The 19,600-nt window shown below is 36.4% G+C and overlaps 1 protein-coding gene across 1 annotated transcript in view; it reads left to right on the top strand.

Moving 5' to 3' along the window:
- RYR2 (ryanodine receptor 2) overlaps window positions 1–19,600 on the top strand; it is a 634,673-nt gene that overhangs the window by 457,511 nt on the left and 157,562 nt on the right. Inside the window, exons 57-61 of the mRNA XM_025401874.1 lie at window positions 744–881; window positions 9,982–10,059; window positions 11,187–11,262; window positions 15,927–16,050; window positions 16,570–16,685. Coding sequence (XP_025257659.1) covers window positions 744–881; window positions 9,982–10,059; window positions 11,187–11,262; window positions 15,927–16,050; window positions 16,570–16,685 — 532 coding nt within the window. The remainder of the gene's footprint in view (window positions 1–743; window positions 882–9,981; window positions 10,060–11,186; window positions 11,263–15,926; window positions 16,051–16,569; window positions 16,686–19,600) is intronic.

Raw genomic sequence — 19,600 nt, forward strand, 5'->3', positions numbered from 1 at the left:
GGTTTGTTTTAGTTTGTAAAGTTTTTATTCTTTTGGAAAATATTTTTCTTTGTTACCTATTTTTATATTAAAATGACTTCTTTATTTTAAAGTTGGTATTTTTTCTTCCAAAGGCCCCATTTTTAAATAACTTCTTATATTTTGTCTTTTCTTCTCCATTCTTATTTTCTGTCAGCATTTCTGTGTTTATTCTCTTCTCTCCTTAACATTTTTCTTTTCCTTTTTGGTTTTTATTCCTCTTCCATATTTTTAAGTACTTTAAAAAATCTTCTTATCATGCTTAAAAGTTTCTTGATGAGTGATGACAAAGTAATAATGTGCTTATTATGTATAGGTTTTCATATATTTGACTTCTTTGGGGAAAAAAATGAATATCTTGACAAATGAAGTGAAAAGGATTTCACTTCATTGTGAGCCACATGTATATTACATAAGCTGTCCTTTTGTTCTGTGTCTCTCCTTTGTAGTTTCTGTGTTAGGTCCTAGGAACCAGGTCCACTAAAGAAAATTGACCTTGATGCTATATAATGAACAAAGTGAGGATCCCTCTTAGTAACATTAGTAAAACTAGATCTCTGCTCACACTCTGCTTTTAGAATTTTACTTTCCTTTTTTATTTTTAAATAACCTATGCGCATCAGATTTTTAAAAAGTGAAGGCAGTCTATTCAAGAGCAAAGCGTTACTTAACGTTTTTATTTACATTCATAATATATCTGTTGTTTTTTGGTTTTTCTTCTCTAGGAAAAAGAAATTTATCGCTGGCCAATCAAAGAATCTTTAAAAACTATGCTGGCTTGGGGCTGGAGAATTGAAAGAACTCGAGAGGGAGACAGCATGGCCCTTTACAACCGGACTCGTCGTATTTCTCAGACAAGCCAGGTAAGAATTCATCATGGTGATGAATCAACTGCTTATGTTATGGACTAAATAATTTTGTTAAATTTAATTATTGGGTTTTTCTTAAAAAATAATTTGAAAATTCTGAAGACTCACAAAATTTAGAAGGGAGAGAAAAAAGCTATATTACCTTTTCTTTAGTTTCAAGGGAGGTTAAATGATGATTAAGTTACTGGACTTTATGTACAAGCCTTCCGTTTTCTGGCTAGTATAGAAGAAGTAACCAGCTGTAGGACATGGGTGAAGCTGGAAACCATCATTCTCAGCAAACTAACACAGGAACAGAAAACCAAACACCACATGTTCTCGCTCATAAGTGGGAGTTGAACAATGAGATCACATGGACACAGGGAGGGGAACATCACACATCAGGACCTGTCGTGGGGTGGGGAGCTAGGGAAGGGAGAGCATTAAGAGAAATACCTAATGTAGATGACAGGTTGATGGGTGCAGCAAACCACCATGGCACGTGTATACCTATGTAACAAACCTGCACGTTCTGCACAAGTACCCCAGAACTTAAAGTATAATAAAACATTTAAAAAAGAAGAAGTACTCAGTTGTAAGGTCCTAATGGAAACAGCACATCATGTTCATTCGCTACAGTTAGTTTGTCTATGAAGCTTTCTTCTCATTTCCAGTGGGATCTGAGGGTTGGTTCTTAGGAAAGAGTAGGATGTTCAGACAGTCATGATCCAGATCTAGAACGCACAGGGGTGCTCCTGTCTGCAGAGGGCAGGTATACAGTCACACAGGCAGAGCAAGAATTCACAGAAGATGTTGCTACTGGACCATGTCAAGGGAGTTCAACCAACAAGCAAGACTCTACCCATAGGTCTTAGGTGCTCAAGGTGGCAAGAGTAAGGCACAGCCTTGATGTGGAAAAGCTGGGGTTCAGGGTGGACACCAAATGCCACCCATTAACATTTAGTCACAAGGTCATGTGAGCTGCTTACCTCTGACCCTCTCATTTCTCCTGGGAGCTAAACCTGTCATTATTCTTTTCTTGACCCCTCAACTCACTATATATGTGGTTTACACCAAATGTTGTTTATTATTGCTATTTACACTGATATCCTTTTTTTGAAAAAAAAAATGAGGGCCTAACAGCATGTGCTTCACATGCTCCATAGTTGAAATAGACTTTTTTTTGTATCATTTCAAATTTTTTTTTATACCTTAAGTTCTAGGGTACATGTGTACAACATGCAGGTTTGTTACATATGTATACATGTGCCATGTTGGTGTGCTGCACCCATTAACTCGTCATTTACATTAGGTATATCTCCTAATGCTATCCCTCCCCACCTCCCTCCCCACAATAGGACCCGGTGTGTGATGATCCCCTTCCTGTGTCCAAGTGATCTCATTGTTCAATTCCCACCTATGAGTGAGAACATGCAGTATTTGGTTTTCTGTTCTTGCGGTAGTTTGCTGAAAATGATGGTTTCCAGCTGCATCCATGTCCCTACAAAGGACACGAACTCATCCTTTTCTATGGCTGCATAGTATTCCATGGTGTATATGTGCCACATTTTCTTAATCCAGTCTGTCACTGATGGACATTTGGGTTGATTCCAAGTCTTTGCTATTGTGAATAGTGCCACAATAAACATACGTGTGCATGTGTCTTTATAGCAGCATGACTTATAATCCTTTTGGTATATCCCCAGTAATGGGATGGCTGGGTCAAATGGTATTTCTAGTTCTAGATCCTTGAGGAATCGCCACACTGTTTTCCAAAATGGTTGAATTAGTTTATAGTCCCACCAACAGGGTAAAAGTGTTCCCATTTCTTTACATCCTCTCCAGCACCTGTTGTTTCCTGATTTTTTAATGATTGCCATTCTAACTGGTGTGAGATGGTATCTTATTGTGGTTTTGATTTGCATTTCTCTGATGGCCAGTGATGATGAGCATTTTTTCATGTGTCTGTTGGCTGTATGAATGTCTTCTTTTGAGAAATGTCTGTTCATATCCTTTGCCCACTTTTTGATGGGGTTGTTTGTTTTTTTCTTGTAAATTTGTTTGAGTTCTTTATAGGTTCTGGATATTAGCCCTTTGTCAGATGAGTAGATTGCAAAAATTTTCTCCCATTCTGTAGGTTGCCTGTTCACTGTGATGGTAGTTTCTTCTGCTGTGCAGAAGCTCTTCAGTTTAATTAGATCCCGTTTGTCAATTTTGGCTTTTGTTGCCGTTGCTTTTGGTGTTTTAGACATGAAGTCCTTGTCCATGACTATGTCCTGAATGGTATTACCTAGGTTTTCTTCTAGGGTTTTTATGGTTTTAGGTCTAACATTTAAGTCTCTAATCCATCTTGAATTAATTTTCGTATAAGGAGTAAAGAAAGGATCTAGTTTCAGCTTTCTACTTATGGCTAGCCAATTTTCCCAGCACCATTTATTAAATAGGGAATCTTTTCCCCATTTCTTGTTTTTGTCAGGTTTGTCAAAGATCAGATGGCTGTAGATGTGTGGTATTATTTCTGATGGCTCTGTTCTGTTCCATTGGTCTATATCTCTGTTTTAGTACCAGTACCATGCTGTTTTGGTTACTGTAGCCTTGTAGTATAGTTTGAAGTCAGGTAACGTGATGCCTCCAGCTTTGTTCTTTTGGCTTAGGATTGTCTTGGCAACGCGGGGTCTTTTTTGGTTCCATGTGAACTTTAAAGCGGTTTTTTCCAATTTTGTGAAGAAAGTCATTGGTAGCTTAATGGGGATGGCATTGAATCTATAAACTACCTTGGGCAGTATGGCCATTTTCACAATATTGATTCTTCCTATCCATGGGCATGGTATGTTCTTCCATTTGTTTGTGTCCTCTTTTATTTTCGGTATTGATGGAACGTATCTCAAAATAATAAGAGCTATTTATGACAAACCCACAGCCAATATCATACTGAATGGGCAAAAACTGGAAGCATTTCCTTTGAAAACTGGCACAAGACAAGGATGCCCTCTCTCACCACTCCTATTCAACATAGTATTGGAAGTTCTGGTTAGGGCAATCAGGCAAGAGAAATAAATAAAGGGTATTCAGTTAGGAAAAGAAGTCAAATTGTCCCTGTTTGCAGATGACATGATTGTATATTTAGAAAACCCCATTGTCTCAGCCCAAAATCTCCTTAAGCTGATAAGCAACTTCAGCAAAGTCTCAGGATACAAAATCAATGTGCAAAAATCACAAGCATTCTTATACACCAGTAACAGACAAACAGAGAGCCAAATCATGAATGAACTCCCATTCACAATAGCTTCAAAGAGAATAAGATACCTAGGAATCCAACTTACAAGGGATGAAATATACTTTTAAATAAATTGAGTTCTGATTTGGGCATATTTTACATTAAGTTGTCTTTGGGATGTATCATATATGGATGGAAACTATAAAAGTGTGTTTTATCTATTTTTTTTTTTGTTTCTTTACGCTTTTCTAAGTAAAATAGCTTTTATTTTAATCTGTTTCAACAAATGCTGAGCACAAAATGCGTACTAGGCAATGAGAATACAAAGACAGCAAGACAATTGTAATCCTAAAAATCATAAAATAGTGTTAGATAAGGTCAAGTTAAATCTACTACAACATGGTACAGAAAGGGTGAGACTAGTGGTATGTACAAGGCACTACACAGTGTAGAGAAAGGGATGATTTTTAAAAATTATTCTGTAAGGCAGATAAGAAATAAGAAATTACTGCAAATGCAGATGACTTTAAGCTTCATGAAAAATAAGGGAGATTCTTCCACTGCTCTTAATAGCAAAAATTATGTACTCTAATTTAAAATAATGTATACTTTATATCACCCCTCTTTCCCTTTCTCCTTTTTGTTCTAATAGTAAGCCCTTAATAGATCCTATTAACCCGTGGAACCATCTCTCGTGTCTTAGTGATTTTTACAGTGACATGTGATTTTTGAAATTTATTCTTAAATCTCGAATGTGATTTCAAAATATTAGGTGATGCTTGTGCCAGAGGCACAGTTTGTAAGGTAAGAGGAAGGGCTATGGAATTTCACCACTTGGGCTTAAATCCTAGTAGTGCTGCTTTCTAAAAATGTACATTTGGGTATTTGATCTCTGTTTGCCTCATTAAATGTGAACTCTTATTGTTACTATTGTTATGTCAGTATTTCTGTTGAGAGCATTTATTGAGGGCATTTCATTAGTGGTAAATGAAAAAGTATATTTGTGTTTGTAGCACTTTGGCCTGTAGGTAAGAAAGAAAGAATAGTTCTGTCAGCCTCAGAAATGGGGAGCAATATACACTGAAGGCCACAAATCTATATATAACTCTTGCCATTATTTTCGCCCAAAGGTTCTTTAAGCATAAACCCATATTATTTCAAATATTAACATAGATTGTCATTTCTTCATTACTTGCCTTATAGCTTTTTGTTTTTCAACTATCATCTTGTTAAACTTCTTTGTCTTTTTTCTGTTACTGATTTCTTATGTGATTATAAAGCAATTTTCTATCATGTATAAACTCTTCTGACTAAAGGAACACTTTATAGCATCATTTTATATAAGGAATGTAAATGGATGAGTGAAGATCATGTGTAGATGTGATTCCGACCCTGAATGCACCAGCCCTTTTTTTTTTTTTTTTTTTTTTTTTACTGGGGCTCAGCACTCCCTCAGGGACGTACAGGTGGCCCATGGTTAATGGCAGTATCTGGCACAGCCAGCCTGGGTTGACATTCTGGTCTCACCCCTGAGTACCTAGCTAGTTATGTGAGCTTGGGTAAACTGGTTAACCTCTGTATGCAGCAGTTTTCTCATCTTTAAAATGAAGCTGGTGTGAGTCTCTGCTTTGAAAGAATGTTGTGAGTGTTCTCATTATGATGCTTATTAATCACTTAATAACTGGCATATATTTCAATATAGGTGAGCCATAATTTTTGTCCTTATTATCTTTGTGTGGATCAATAACCTGATGAATGTCCTTTGTTTGCCATGAATACCAGAGGAAGACACGAATCCTGATTTCAGGAAATCTACCGCCCACTTAGGGCTTTAGAATTTGCACATGTAAGACAAACATAAGGGTATGAATAACGCCAGTATCAACTCGACGGAATATACAATAGAGTATATAAGGGCTGATAAAAGTTACAAGAAGTTGATTGGAGAGGGGTTAACTGGGTGGATTTTGACCCCCTCCTTAGTAGGGATACTAAAGTCAACAGCAAAGAACATTTCTGACAATCTCAGGCATATCCCACAGGTTTTCAACAATTACTTGTTTACTCCCAAATTCCAATGCCTTACCTCATACCCATTTTTCAGTACTACAAATGTAGGATAAAAACTATTTAAAACAAATGAAAAAATAAGCTTATACCCTGGAAGGGGAAGGGAGATTAGAATGAAACTTTTGGAACGTGTTACTTATCTAGAACTAAAATACAGGATAGGATAGAGGGATGATACATTCATTCCTTCAGCAGATATTTATTGAGCACCCATTATGTATGCTGCATTGTCCTAAGCTTCTCAGATAGATCAGTGACAAAATGGACAAAAATCTCTGCTGTCCAGGAGCTTACATTCTAATGGAGGAAATAAACAACGGATAGAAAGGCCAGGCATGGTGGCTCATGCCTGCAATCCCAGCACTATGGGAGGCTAAGGCAGGGGGATTGCTTGAGCCCAGGAGTTTGAAAGCAGCCTGGGTAATATGGCGAAACAACATCTCTACAAAAAATAGAAAAACTAGTCAGGTGTGGTTGCACGGCACACACCTGTAATCCCAACTACTCAGGAGGCTGAGGTGGGAGGATTGAATAAAGCCAGGAGGTTGAGGCGGCAGTGAACTGTGTTTGTGCCACTTCACTTCAGCCTAGGTAACAGTGTAAGAGAGACTCTGTCTTCAGAAAAACAAGTTCTAGCTATGCTATGATACAGTATGACAAATATCATGAAAAAGAAAACAGCATAGAAAGGCAAATTGGGAGTGCAACAGGGAGATTTGGAAGGTGTTTGGAGGTGAGTTGCAATTTTAATATGGAGCTTTCAGGTAGATTTCATCAGAAGGTGAATTGAATAAAAACCTGAAAGAGTTGAGGGAGTTACACAGATTTGGAGAAAGAATGTCCCAAACATTGCACATGTGCTAAGGTGGGAGTATGTGGGAGATAAGGAAGTGAGCGAGGCTGGAATCCAGTGAGTAACATGAGGGTACAGTGGTCTCAGGGGCCAGGTCCTATAGGACACGGGGGACCATCTTAAGGACCTGGATAAGTGCTTTGGTGTTAGAATCCCTTTCAAAATTTGATGCTGCTGTTTGCTATCTACATAATACAGTTGATGACTTTTAAAATTATTTAATTTCTCTTGAGCCTCTTTTCTCTCATTTTAAAATGATAAAAAGTAATACCTACTGTTCAGAGTTGTTCTGAAGATAAAATGAGATAATCTGTGTGTCCCGATGACCACACACCTGGTAGTTGCTACTGCTGCTGTTAATGCTAATAAGATTAGTATGAATGTTAAACCCCCTGGCTCCAAGATGGTGCATAGTCCAGGGAACCTGAAATTGTGCAAGACTTGGCCAGTCTTCTGATTTCTGTGTATCTGAAGAAGAAAAACAGGCAATTAAAAGCATAAAAAGAATCTGTCCCTAAATAAGCAAATATTTACCTACATTATTAAAACTGGCCTCAAGAACTTAAAGTGAAAAACTTGTAAATTTCAGTTATATAAGGAAAGTGGTTTAAGGGGAGATTAAATAGTGGGAAATCTATTTTAGGAACAAATAGAGTTATAGAGTTATTGCTATCAATAAAATTTGCAGAAAGTCTAATATAATTTGTCACCAGTTTTAAGACATACACTTGCCCTGTTTTAATATCTGTGAGATTGGGAATCATTTTATAATCTTAACATTAATGAGAGATGGTATGTGTCAGATGCTGGAAATATTAATAAAGCCCAGCCCGTGCCCACATATTTTTGCTGTACAGTGGAGAAGACATTGCTTAGGGAAGAACAAAATAAATAGTTTGGAAATGTAATTCTGACAACAAAATGGAGAATGAGTTAGAGAAGGATGAGACTGAAGGCAGAAAGATAGACTCCTTAGGGGGATGTTGTAGACATCCCAGAAAAACAACAAAAACCAAAAAGTGTTGTGTCTGAATTAGAGCAGAGACAGTGGAAACAGAACACCATGGTATGTCCCAGGGATATTTTTGAGGTAGACAGAATTTTGTGGCTGATACATGATAATAGATGAAGGGGAGTATATTAGTCTGTGTTTACGCTGCTGATAAGGACACACCTGAAACTGGGCAATTTACAAAGGAGGAGGTTTAATTGACTCACAGTTCCACGTGTTTGGAGAGGCCACACAATCATGGTGGGAGGTGAAAGGCACATCTCACATGGCAGCAGACAAGAGAAGAATGAGGAGCCAAGCGAAAGGGGTCTCCCCTTATAAAACCACCAGATCTTGTGAGACTTATTCCCTACCACGAGAACAGTATGGGGGAAAGCACCCCCATGACTCAGTTATCTCCCACTGGGTACCCCCCACAACATGATGGAATTATGGGGGCTACAATTCAAGATGAGATTTGGGTGGGGACATTGACATGATGGTGAAGGGGAATAATCTGAGATGATTCCCTGGATTCTAGCTTGTGTCCCCAAGTTGATAGCCGTGTTAGGTGAAGTAAAGACCATAGGAGTGCTGGGGACAGCAAGCAGAGAATAATGACTTTGATTTTGTATGTTGTGGTAGGCAAAATTATGACTCCCAAATATGTTCACCCACTCCTCACTACAACTGTATGGGAACTATGGTGTTGATGGTAGTTACATTACTGGTTGTGGTAATGATAGTATACTAGCAGTGAGAATAGCCATTTACTAAAATCCCTGATCCATTCTTTTGTGTCAGGCACTTTGCTACGGGTTTTCAATCCATTACCTCATTTCATACCAGCCTTTGAGGCAGGTGGTCTATTTAACATATTAAAAGAAAAAACTTCAGACAAATTAAATGTAACAGAGTTTAACTGAGCAAAGAACCAGTGGCAGTCCCTGGAACCAGGACAGGTTCAGTGAGAGTCCGGGACTGCCATGTGGCCGGATAACATTTATAGACAAAAAGGGAAGTGATGCTCAGAAAACAGAAGTGAGGTACAGAAGAAGCTGGATTTATTCCAGCATGGTGTTTGCCTCCTTTAAACAAGGTTTGAACAGTGTCCTCATGGTGAAAGCACAGAAGCCAGGGTGCCGTTAAAACTGACCTGAAAGTTAAGTATCACTCATGAGCCTGTTATTAATTATAGCATATGTTACACTCACTTTTATTTTACAAGCATGATAATGAGCTATATTTTCATTTTGTTTTTAGTTTTTTTTTTGTTTATGCATTTTTAATAAGAGAATATACACAATTATGAAATATATCACGGTATAGTTTTAGATTTATAAGCAGGAACTAGAGCTCATTTCTGTGGTACACTTTCACATAATATGCCATTGGGTGGAAGGAGGTAAGTGCCCAGGATGGTAGTGAAACTTCCTTAAAATTGATGAAGAGATATATTTCATTTTTTAAAAGCTTTAATTCAGAAGTTAAAGAAGTCTCTTCCTCGAGGATTTCCAAGTGCATTATTGAATACCATATGATATACTATTATAATTTAAAAGTTAGTTATACTTTATTCTAACATTTGACTCATGAAGACATTTGTAAATATTGACATCTTTGATTAACTCTCGCTTGCTTGAGGAAGAGTAAATTTCATTGCAGCCATTTTGGATTTGTAAGAAACTCAAAAATGTAATGGTCCCCTGCATAAGATAATGTTTCAACATTTTGGATTCATGGCACAATATGTTAAATTCTGATAGTTAATTTTCAGGATTGTCAATCATAAATCGTTTTCAGACACCCAAATATAATGTTAATGTGCGAGATGTGTTTACAACATCATTTTGTAAAGAAACTTGCCAGTTTTATCTGAGGAAACACGATGTTTGGAAGTTTGTGTTATATTTTTAAAGTATAATTTAAATCTCTCCTCACAAGGTGTTTAATGAGGCACTATTTTTTCACACAAATGATCTAGGTTTCTGTAGACGCTGCCCATGGTTACAGTCCCCGGGCCATTGACATGAGCAATGTTACGCTATCTAGAGACCTGCATGTAAGTACTATCAACTTTTAAAACTAGTCTCCAAATTTAATTTTTAATAAGCATAACATAATACTTTCTTGCATATATTTCATAGTATGGTTTATTTGAATGTGGTGATCCTATAATGGATCCATGGAATTTATAGATTATATACTCTAATTTTTTAGTACTATCAAAATTGATAGCTGGGTGTGGTGGCGCACACCTATAGTCCCAGCTACTTGGGAGGCTGAGGCAGGAGAATCACTTGGACCTGGGAAGCGGAGGTTGCAGTGAGCCGAGATTGCACCACTGCACTCCAGCCTGAGTGATAGAGTGAGACTCCCTTCCAAAGGAAAAAAAAAAAAAAAGTTGATACAACTTTTCTAGGGTGTTTCAGCCACATAACATATTTTCCTTAAAGATAATAGCCATTTAAAAATCTCAATGTTAAATAGTTGTGTGTGAGAAGAGAGTAAATGGTTAATAATGCTCTGCGCAAGGGGCACTTTCTTTAAAGTTTTTCCTGAGAAATTGTTCCAAGAGAAATAAGGACGAAAATATAAAATTTACATATTGTTAAATTGTTTTGTTTGCCATTTGTTATTGCTCCCATATGAACATCTTAAAATGACACAGTAAACTTGAAAATCAGATGTAAAAGAATCTTAGAGGTAATCTTAATCAAAACCCAAAAGATCACAGAAAGATTAACTTGGCTAGTCTAAGATCTCTCACCTAGTTTGGACAGAGATTGATTTAGAAATCAGATCTTTGATTGTCCATCTAACATTCTCCACATTCAAGTTGAATAAGGTTTAGGTCATTTTTAAGACTTTGGAAATTAAAACAAGAACTTGTAAATAAAATTTTTTTTCTGAAGTCCATAGCTATTTTGGTTTCATTATTGAATCAATGTCTTCAAACATTATGAATAACAATGACCATTCTCATCTGCTGTTTAGTTACTGTGTCATATTGCAAATCCTTACAGTTCGCTGGGATTCAGATTCTAAAGAAGAGTGTGTGATTATCTTTTAAATGTATCGTAGCACTAATACTGTATTAGTTATTCCTTTAAGGCATCTAATATTATGTATTAGAAAGCAATGTTACCCTTTTTTACGTATTGAAGTAATAAATATTTTTGTTTTAAGGCTATGGCAGAAATGATGGCTGAAAACTACCATAATATATGGGCAAAGAAAAAGAAAATGGAGTTGGAGTCCAAAGGTAATATTTTCTAAAAACGTGTATTAAAAAACAATCAGAGTTCAATCACATGAATATATAGATGAAGTAGTCTTTTTAGCACAAGAGCTTATTATAACTTTTTAAAATTAGAATGGTTTAAATGTGCCTGTAACAGATTGAAGGTAGAAATGCTGTAATTTCCTAGCGGCTAGTGTATATTTTCTTGTGTTTCAGAATTTTGGCAGCTTTCTTTTACCCATTTTAGCTTATAGATTTCTATACTTCTCATCCTGATATCTGATTTGTTCTATGAATGACTTAGACTTCCCTCTCTGACTCTCTTCCCCAACTTAAATATCTCCTATTTCACCCCTTTTTATTTCCTGTCTCAGCCTCTTTCATCTAGACCAGCTTTGTTACTGTCTCTTATATGCTTTTGCTTGCACTTTTCCCATTTTTTTTATTCAAATGCTAAATGACCTAATGTTCTCTTAGGTATTTCTCAAGTCTTTTAAAATGTATTTGCATAAATATTTTCTTCAATTTAATGTATACTACACTGATGATATCTTTCAACGTTATCTATTTGCCATTAGTCTATACACATATTGTTCATAATGTGGGGGGTGTGTGTGTGTGCGCATATGTGCTGTCGTTAATGACTTCCTATATGGTTTTCTTTCCCCCAATAGGAATATATTATTTTCAAGGTCAGGGCCACAACATTTATTTCTTTTGTAGTCCTTATTGTATAGTTACAGGTGCCAATAAATCTTCTACTTTTTGTTTATTTGACTAGGTAAAAATGTAGAAGGGGAGAAGATTTTGAAAGTGGGGATGTTTCATGGTGAAAAGTAAAACTGTGATATGGAAGGATGGTACCTGGCACCAAGCACTAGGAAACAGAGTAACACAAATTAGGGTTAGTCACAGAGAGGAAAAGAGAAGATTTCACATTTTTAAATTGCCTGTTTCAAAATGCTGCTCAAGGATAATATGCCTGTATTCTAAAACTGCCCCATAAATGTTTGTTAAATGAATGATTAATTCATTGTTTGGCTCATGGGTGTTTGTGAATGGGTGAATGGATGGATGGAAAATGAGTCATAGAGTTTTGTTTTGTGAAATTCTTGACAGGGCATTGCCCACATAACTGATAAACAAAATCACTGCTTGTTACATGAGCGGATTACATGAAAAAGTATCTGTTCCTTTTTTTAAACTATGTTTCAGTCACTGTAGTAGAGTCAAAATTAAAAATAATAAGCAGCTATTTTATTACGAGTTGATTATCCCTTATCCAAAATGTTTGGAACCAAAACTGTTTGAAAGTTGAGAGTTTTTCAGATTTTTTAAATATTTGCATTAAATACATGGGTTCAGCATCCCAAATCCAAAACCCAAAATTTTAAATGCTCCAATAAGTGTTTCCTTTGAGCATCATGTAGACACTCAAAAAGTTTCTGATTTTGGAACATTTGGATTTCAGATTTTCAGATTAGATATACACAACCTATATGCTTTTCTAAATAAGCATGATAGAAAATCATCATTATTTAAATTTCTGAGCCAGATTGATGTTTTCTTTAAGTCATACCACTAGTAGATGGCACATCCATACTTCTGCATACAACTTGTATTGGCTCAAATGTATAATCTGTAGTTGGGCAACTAACCTAGTTGCAGCAGACTAAGTGGCGAGGTAGGGGAAATGAGTCCTCGCTGTCTTTAATTCTCTTACTGCACATATGGATTTCATTTTAGAAAAGGAACTTGTTTAGAACCAGAATGGCAGACCAATGGGAAAGGGGTTGAAATATGCAATCCTGGATCCTGGCTTTTAGGTTATGGAGGTTAGCAAACCAGAGAAGTGAGTCTTGGGAATAGGAGATAGGTTACAGACTGTGGCCAGTTTCGGAGCAGAAACTACATGTGTCTTTTTTTCAAAGTTGTTTTCTCACTCGGGGACATTAATAGTGAGGAGGATCCTTATAGCCAACAGTTGTAGGCAGTTGCATCCTGCCAGCTCTACTCCCACTGCCGGTAAGAGTAGGTGGGAGGAATCTGTCACCACCCGATGTCTTGGTGTCTGGGGGTGTGTATGTGTGTGTGTGTGTGTGTGAGAGAGAGAGAGAGAGAGAGAGAGAAATAGAAATGAGAAGTCAAAAACACTGAAAGAATCAGGGCCAAAGCTGCCCAGTTTTGCTTTCACCCATTCTCTTCTCTTTTATCATCCCTGCATCTGTGCAGAGAAGATGCATCTGCTTTAGGAAAATCAGGAGAAAAATGCTTCTTTTGCTTGTCTTAGTCATCTGATTTTCAGTGCTCTTTTGGAATCTCGAAAAGTCTGAGGGAAAATCAGATGCCATAAGGAGTTAATAGAAATAAAGGAGTGTAAGTCCAAAAAGTATGATTAGTGATCCCAAATTAGTAAAAAATGTTATTTTCCCACTGGCACTTCAAGTATTTTGTACCATGGTCATCTGTTGTTAAGCCACAGACAGTTCACTGGTGTCAAGCGTTTGTTCACCCTGTAGTATGAATGGGTTCATGAGTCCGTGCTAGTATGTGCGGTAATATCCTCGGAATTATTGCTCATTCATTTGCCTCTCCAAGGAGCTGGTTTCCTTCAGCACGAGATGTCTACACCCATCTCATAAATGGGAAAGATGAGGGTGGAAGTGCAAAGTAAATGTCCATGGTCACACTGCTAGTTAGAGGCACAGTGAGGACGTAGATTTCAGTCACCTGTCAGGCTTTCAAATCCCTTCACCTTCTAGTTCAGTGGAGGTCGAATAGGGTGAGAAGAGTTACCGAGTTAGTGGGTACTTTGCGTTCTTAGGATTTTTAAATTATAGACCTCTTTCTGCGTCTCTCTCTTTCTCTCCCCACCTCCCCCACAATAACTTATTGGTATGTGGCCCCCCAAATCACTGATTACAAATTAAGTTGCCAAATTAATAGCATTCTCTAGGACTAAATGCAGTAATGGAGTTTGAACTAGGTGATGGTTGATTAAACTAGGGTGCTGGAATTCGATGCTTGATTTTAAAAAGATTTTTGCTTTTATTTTTAACCGATACATAATTGTCTATATGACTTACAGTGTGATATTTGCATACATATATACAACGTGTAATGTTCAAATCAGGGTAATTAGCATATCCATCACCTCAAACATTTATATTTCTTTGTGTTGGGAGCATTCAAAATCTGCTCTTGTAGCTATTTGAGAATATAGAATAAATTGTTGTTAATTATAGTATCCTTATAAAGTGTCCTGTTAAATTACATCTTTGATTAGGACAAAAGTCAAATTTGGTTTCTACTAAACTTAGTAACAAATTCTATACCCTCTTGCTGTTCACGAGTGTTTGTTGTCGTTGTCTTCTGACAGCTGTATTGTGCTTGATATTGTTAATATGCTGTGAAGTACCTGAATTCCTTAGCGTGGTTAGTATTTGTTAGCTCTGTAGTTCTGGACCACCGCCTTGCATATACGATAGCACAGTGTCACCTAATGGTATTAAAGTTCAGTGGGCGATTGCATGTCTGCAGATGGCACTCTCAGTCAAAGCCAGCACTGGGGAAGCAGACATTTCTTCCTTTGCTTGCTTATTTATTGTGTAGGGCAAATTCAACATTTGTCATTGTTGCAGTAGCTCCTGGCTAAACTGTATTGGAAACTGATTTCATAGGCTATATGTTGTTATAATTCAAACAATATTTATTCTCAATTATTCTTCCTGGAATTGCCTTAGCAGTTGTATTTCAGGGTAGCTCAGCCTCCCACACAATATCTATTACCATGTATGTTTTACGAATGTTAAATGTGAGGCATACCATGCTATTCAGTTTGCTGCTGTTTTAATAGCATTCTTTGTACCAGAGCTTTACATCTGAAATTAACAGTGCATTTTTAAATATTTTTATAATTTTTGCAAAATTTTAGCCAACATTTTTACATAATTTATAATTTTTAGAAAGGTTTTTCTCCGTATTAGTTTTTTTAAATTTACATATTTTCTAGAATTTTTAAATCTGGAAGAAAGACTACTTTAGTAAGTATTATTAGGATAAGTATATTAGAAATCTAGACTCTTGCTAAAAGGTACTTGCCCCCAGGTCTTAAAGTAAAGTATTAGACACTTAAGAGTGATGCACTTTTAATGTAGCACATCTATATGTGGTTTTGTATATTTATAAATAATGTGACTACGAAGTACTCTCTGATCTGAGAGATATAATAAAAATTCCATATTTAAGACTTTTACTCTTCTCTCTGTGGGGCAGCAAATGAAGCATAACCCCTGAAACATGCTTTATAACTTTTCTAAATCCTGCTAAGTATGATTTAGCATTTATTTCCACTCTCCACATTCAGAATTGCTTTGAACAGAGAAGAGAATACAGCTGCTTCTCTCTCGTTGGCGAATGCAGATATTATTGTCACTCAGTATTACAAATGCATGCATGTTCGTGTTTTAACTGCCTCTTAGAAGGCATATGCACAGCCTTTCTTTGAGTAGTTTTTCTGAATTAATTGAAACATTAAAGGCAATAGAGGCAGAAGAGTCTTATATGCTCTGTGTATTATTAAAGGATATGAAAAGTTTTATAGTGTGGTCCAGTTATATATCTATGTCTCATCTCAGATTATTTTCAAATTACTATGCTGTGTTCTTGTCCTGACATACTCTTAGGAGGAGGTAACCACCCTCTGCTGGTGCCCTATGATACACTGACAGCCAAAGAGAAAGCCAAGGATAGAGAAAAAGCACAGGACATCCTCAAGTTCTTGCAGATCAATGGATATGCTGTATCCAGGTAAAAGTACACATACCCTAATTACATACTCTTTTCATGAGGATGAATATTTAAATATCCCCATCATATTTAAAGCTGAAAATGAATTCAATGATCTGTTTACACCTTTGAGGTACTGTTTAATATGTTCAAAATACACACATCAGAAACATTTACACCCGTAGCTGTGTACCACATAACTGAGTTCCTTTTGCTACATATATTAAATCACTACCCATCATTTAGGCAAAATCCCCAGGCAAAAAATCACACTCTGTTTTTGTAAATGCAACATTTTGTTGCATAATAAGAGAGTTACTCACTGAAGCTTTATATCATATGCAAAATATTCTTTATAGCTTAAATCTTACTTTTTCCTTGACCTACAATAACATTAGATAAACTTCAAAATTTATATGTATATATAAACTTATATATAAACATGTATGGATATGTACATACACACACACACACACACAATTTTACCTTCTAAGAGGCTTTGTACAAATTGCTTTCCCTATTTCATTTTTGCTGTTCCAGAGGATTTAAGGACCTGGAACTGGACACGCCTTCTATTGAGAAACGATTTGCCTACAGTTTCCTCCAACAACTCATTCGCTATGTGGATGAAGCCCATCAGTATATCCTGGAGTTTGGTAGGTGCCATAGTCCCATTGCTAATAGCCCAATGTTTGTTGTTCTTAATGTTTACAACATCAGGATATAGAACAACACTGGCTGCTGAGCTATTTGTGATGGTGTCAACCCATCTATTCATCCTACTACTAAGTAGAGTTCAACAGTCAGTGGATCAACAAGTTCTTGGGGAGCCGGTAAAGTCTATGAAGTTTAAAAATCTAACATCTAAGTTATTCTCCTTATAATGTTTATTGGCATTCGTTTTTTTCACTTTGAAAGATACATTGGAAGGACATCAGAATTGTAAGGTAGAGTTAAATCTTACCTATGAAATTAATTGCTCTACTCATAAGAAAAACTTGCAAAACTATGGATTTTCAAAATTTCTAAACACTATAGAGGCCTTGAGTCTAGCCTTTTTAGGGAAATACATTAATACTAGAGTAACTGCAGTGCAGAATACTTTATTATGCTCTTAGGGTACAGCGAAAGACCTCTTTCTCATCTGGCCCAGTGCTGTCTCAGAATTTTTAAAACCTCTTTCATTAAGCCTTAGATTCAGCACAGATGATCAAAGCAGCCTCCGGTCACTTCTGTTGTTTTGTGACCCTCCTCGTTGTTGAATTAAAATTCAACTTGTTAACTGCTTAATGTCAGAGCACCTTCCTGCCACTGCGTAGTAATACGGTGTGAGGAACTCCGGGTTGTTCCCTTTTGAAAACAGTGTGCTCTTCTGGTGGTTATTCATTTATTTTCATTTTTGTTCTCAAGGTTTTCTCTTTATTTTTGACACTCACTCGTTTTGTCGTTCAACACCTTTCCTCTAGGGCCATTCATTTTGGATCCCTTAGCTGCTGTTTGTCTTAGGGTGTAAATCTAGTTTCTGCCATAGCACCAGATTTAAGTTTGTAGAAATTAGAGCTCTGGTATTTTCTTCTTTCTGGCCTCTTGTATCCTAAATGTGGTTGAAGATTTTCCAGTTGAGCATCGTTCTCATAAACAATTGACTTCTCTTTCAACCTGCCTCTACAGTTCAAATACTATATTGTTGCTCTCTTTGAGCCCATCTTTTTCATAAAAGTTTACACTATAAGCTAATTTATAATATGTAATCTCTCTGTGATTCATACAACTAACAATTTTTAAAAATATGATTCCTGACTTATCCTAATACATAGCCAAATTGATTTGAATTAATGAAATTTAACTGAAGAACAAAAATGAGGTAGGGGTGAATTATTGAAGCTTTTACACAGAAAGCTAAATATTGCAATTTCTGATCCACATTTGAAAGGATCCGATATGGGTAGCAACTCCAATATCCAGTCTTGTTTTTGGAGATACAAGGGACAGGAGAGAAAGAAAGAGTCATCATTTGGAGAAAGGAACAAGAAAGTTGTTTGTTTTTTACCTTCACATTGGAGAACACAAACACCAATTTGAAGGGAAGAAATGTGTTTAGGTATTATTCACACTTTATTCAAATGTCTGAATAAACTACCTACTACAGTTCATGTATGGGGGTGGTGAGAAGCTTGCTCCAGGGTACATTCACCCACTTGACACATTTCATTCTATCCACAGGGTAGAGGGTCTTATAAACAGAGCACGGGAGAGAAAGTAGGCTACAATGACAGAGCCCAACCAGATAACCTTTTTCACAATGCCTGATGTTATAGGTACCGTTTTCGGATGGCTTTGCCAGGGCAAATTAGGTTCAGGAACTCTGTTAGAGGAGCAGATAGAGCTGTGATTGTCAATACCGTGTTTATTTTAATTTCCATCTTTCATTGTTATCACAAGTGAAACTGCTATATTGCCTTCTCCCTTTATCCTTCACTTTAGTGATTTTGTAGCACATCTCTAATGTAGCCATTCCTAGACCTAAGTTAATTGTGGTAGTAAAAATATGCATATGTCTTTTTCTCATTTTTATATTATACCATAGATTGTATTCTCTCCACATCTTTTTCACATTTTGCACATAAGCGTGTGTTTAAATGTAGTAAAAGACATTTCCTATTTAACTCATTGAAATATGAGCAGATTTGGCTGTGTACAAAATTTTATCTTGAGATAACTTTATATGAGAAAGTCTCTTATCCGAATCCAGCCATTTTGCATAATGTGCTTAAGAGAGATTCAAATGCCAAAGTGGCATGCAAATGAAATTTGCCAGTGTTAAAAAAACATAATTTTCTTTTGCTTGTTCATGGGGAGAGCATTCTGATATTGTGAAATAATAGCCTACGTTTCTTAAAAATTATCTTGTATTTTTGTCTAAAATTTGACAAACTGTTATCTCAAGCTATTATTTTTTTTTTTTGCAAAATAACTTTTTCAAGCAAAAGTCAGCTTGGCTCTTAAATATCTAGAAGCTCTGCTTACAAATTTTACTAAAACCTGATATCCAATTCTGAATTTTTTAGCTCTCCAGTATGTTCTGCATGCCATCATAGTTATTATAGTTTATTATTACCTCGTCTATTAATATATGCATGAACCTTTTCCATATGTATGAAGGAGGTAAGAAAGGCCACCTTCTAAGCTAAATGAATTAGGTTAATAAATTCTTGACCTTGGATCATGTTTTAAACCATGGGGAAAACTTGGATGTTTTTGCTTCACTTATGAAAATTATCTTTTGACATAGGTCAAAATTTCTTTATTCGTTAACGGAATGCTAATTTGCCAACCTAATATTAAAATTGCTGTCCTCCTCCTCGTCGCAGATCCTGACTTCCTGCAGTGTTTTAGTTTGTATCTTAAATTGAGAAGCTTTAACTTTTGGTCACACCAAGAGGCAATCTGTATTATTAGAGGCCAGGGTTAGTATCTAACCAATTATGTTTATTCAATTTACACCCACTGTCCTCTTCCCAGTGAGCTTCTTTTCTTAAAGGCTACTGAAAATGTGGGATTTTTACTTTAT

This window comes from Theropithecus gelada, chromosome 1 (genome assembly GCF_003255815.1).
Source record: "Theropithecus gelada isolate Dixy chromosome 1, Tgel_1.0, whole genome shotgun sequence".
NCBI classification, from domain to species: Eukaryota; Metazoa; Chordata; class Mammalia; order Primates; family Cercopithecidae; genus Theropithecus; species Theropithecus gelada.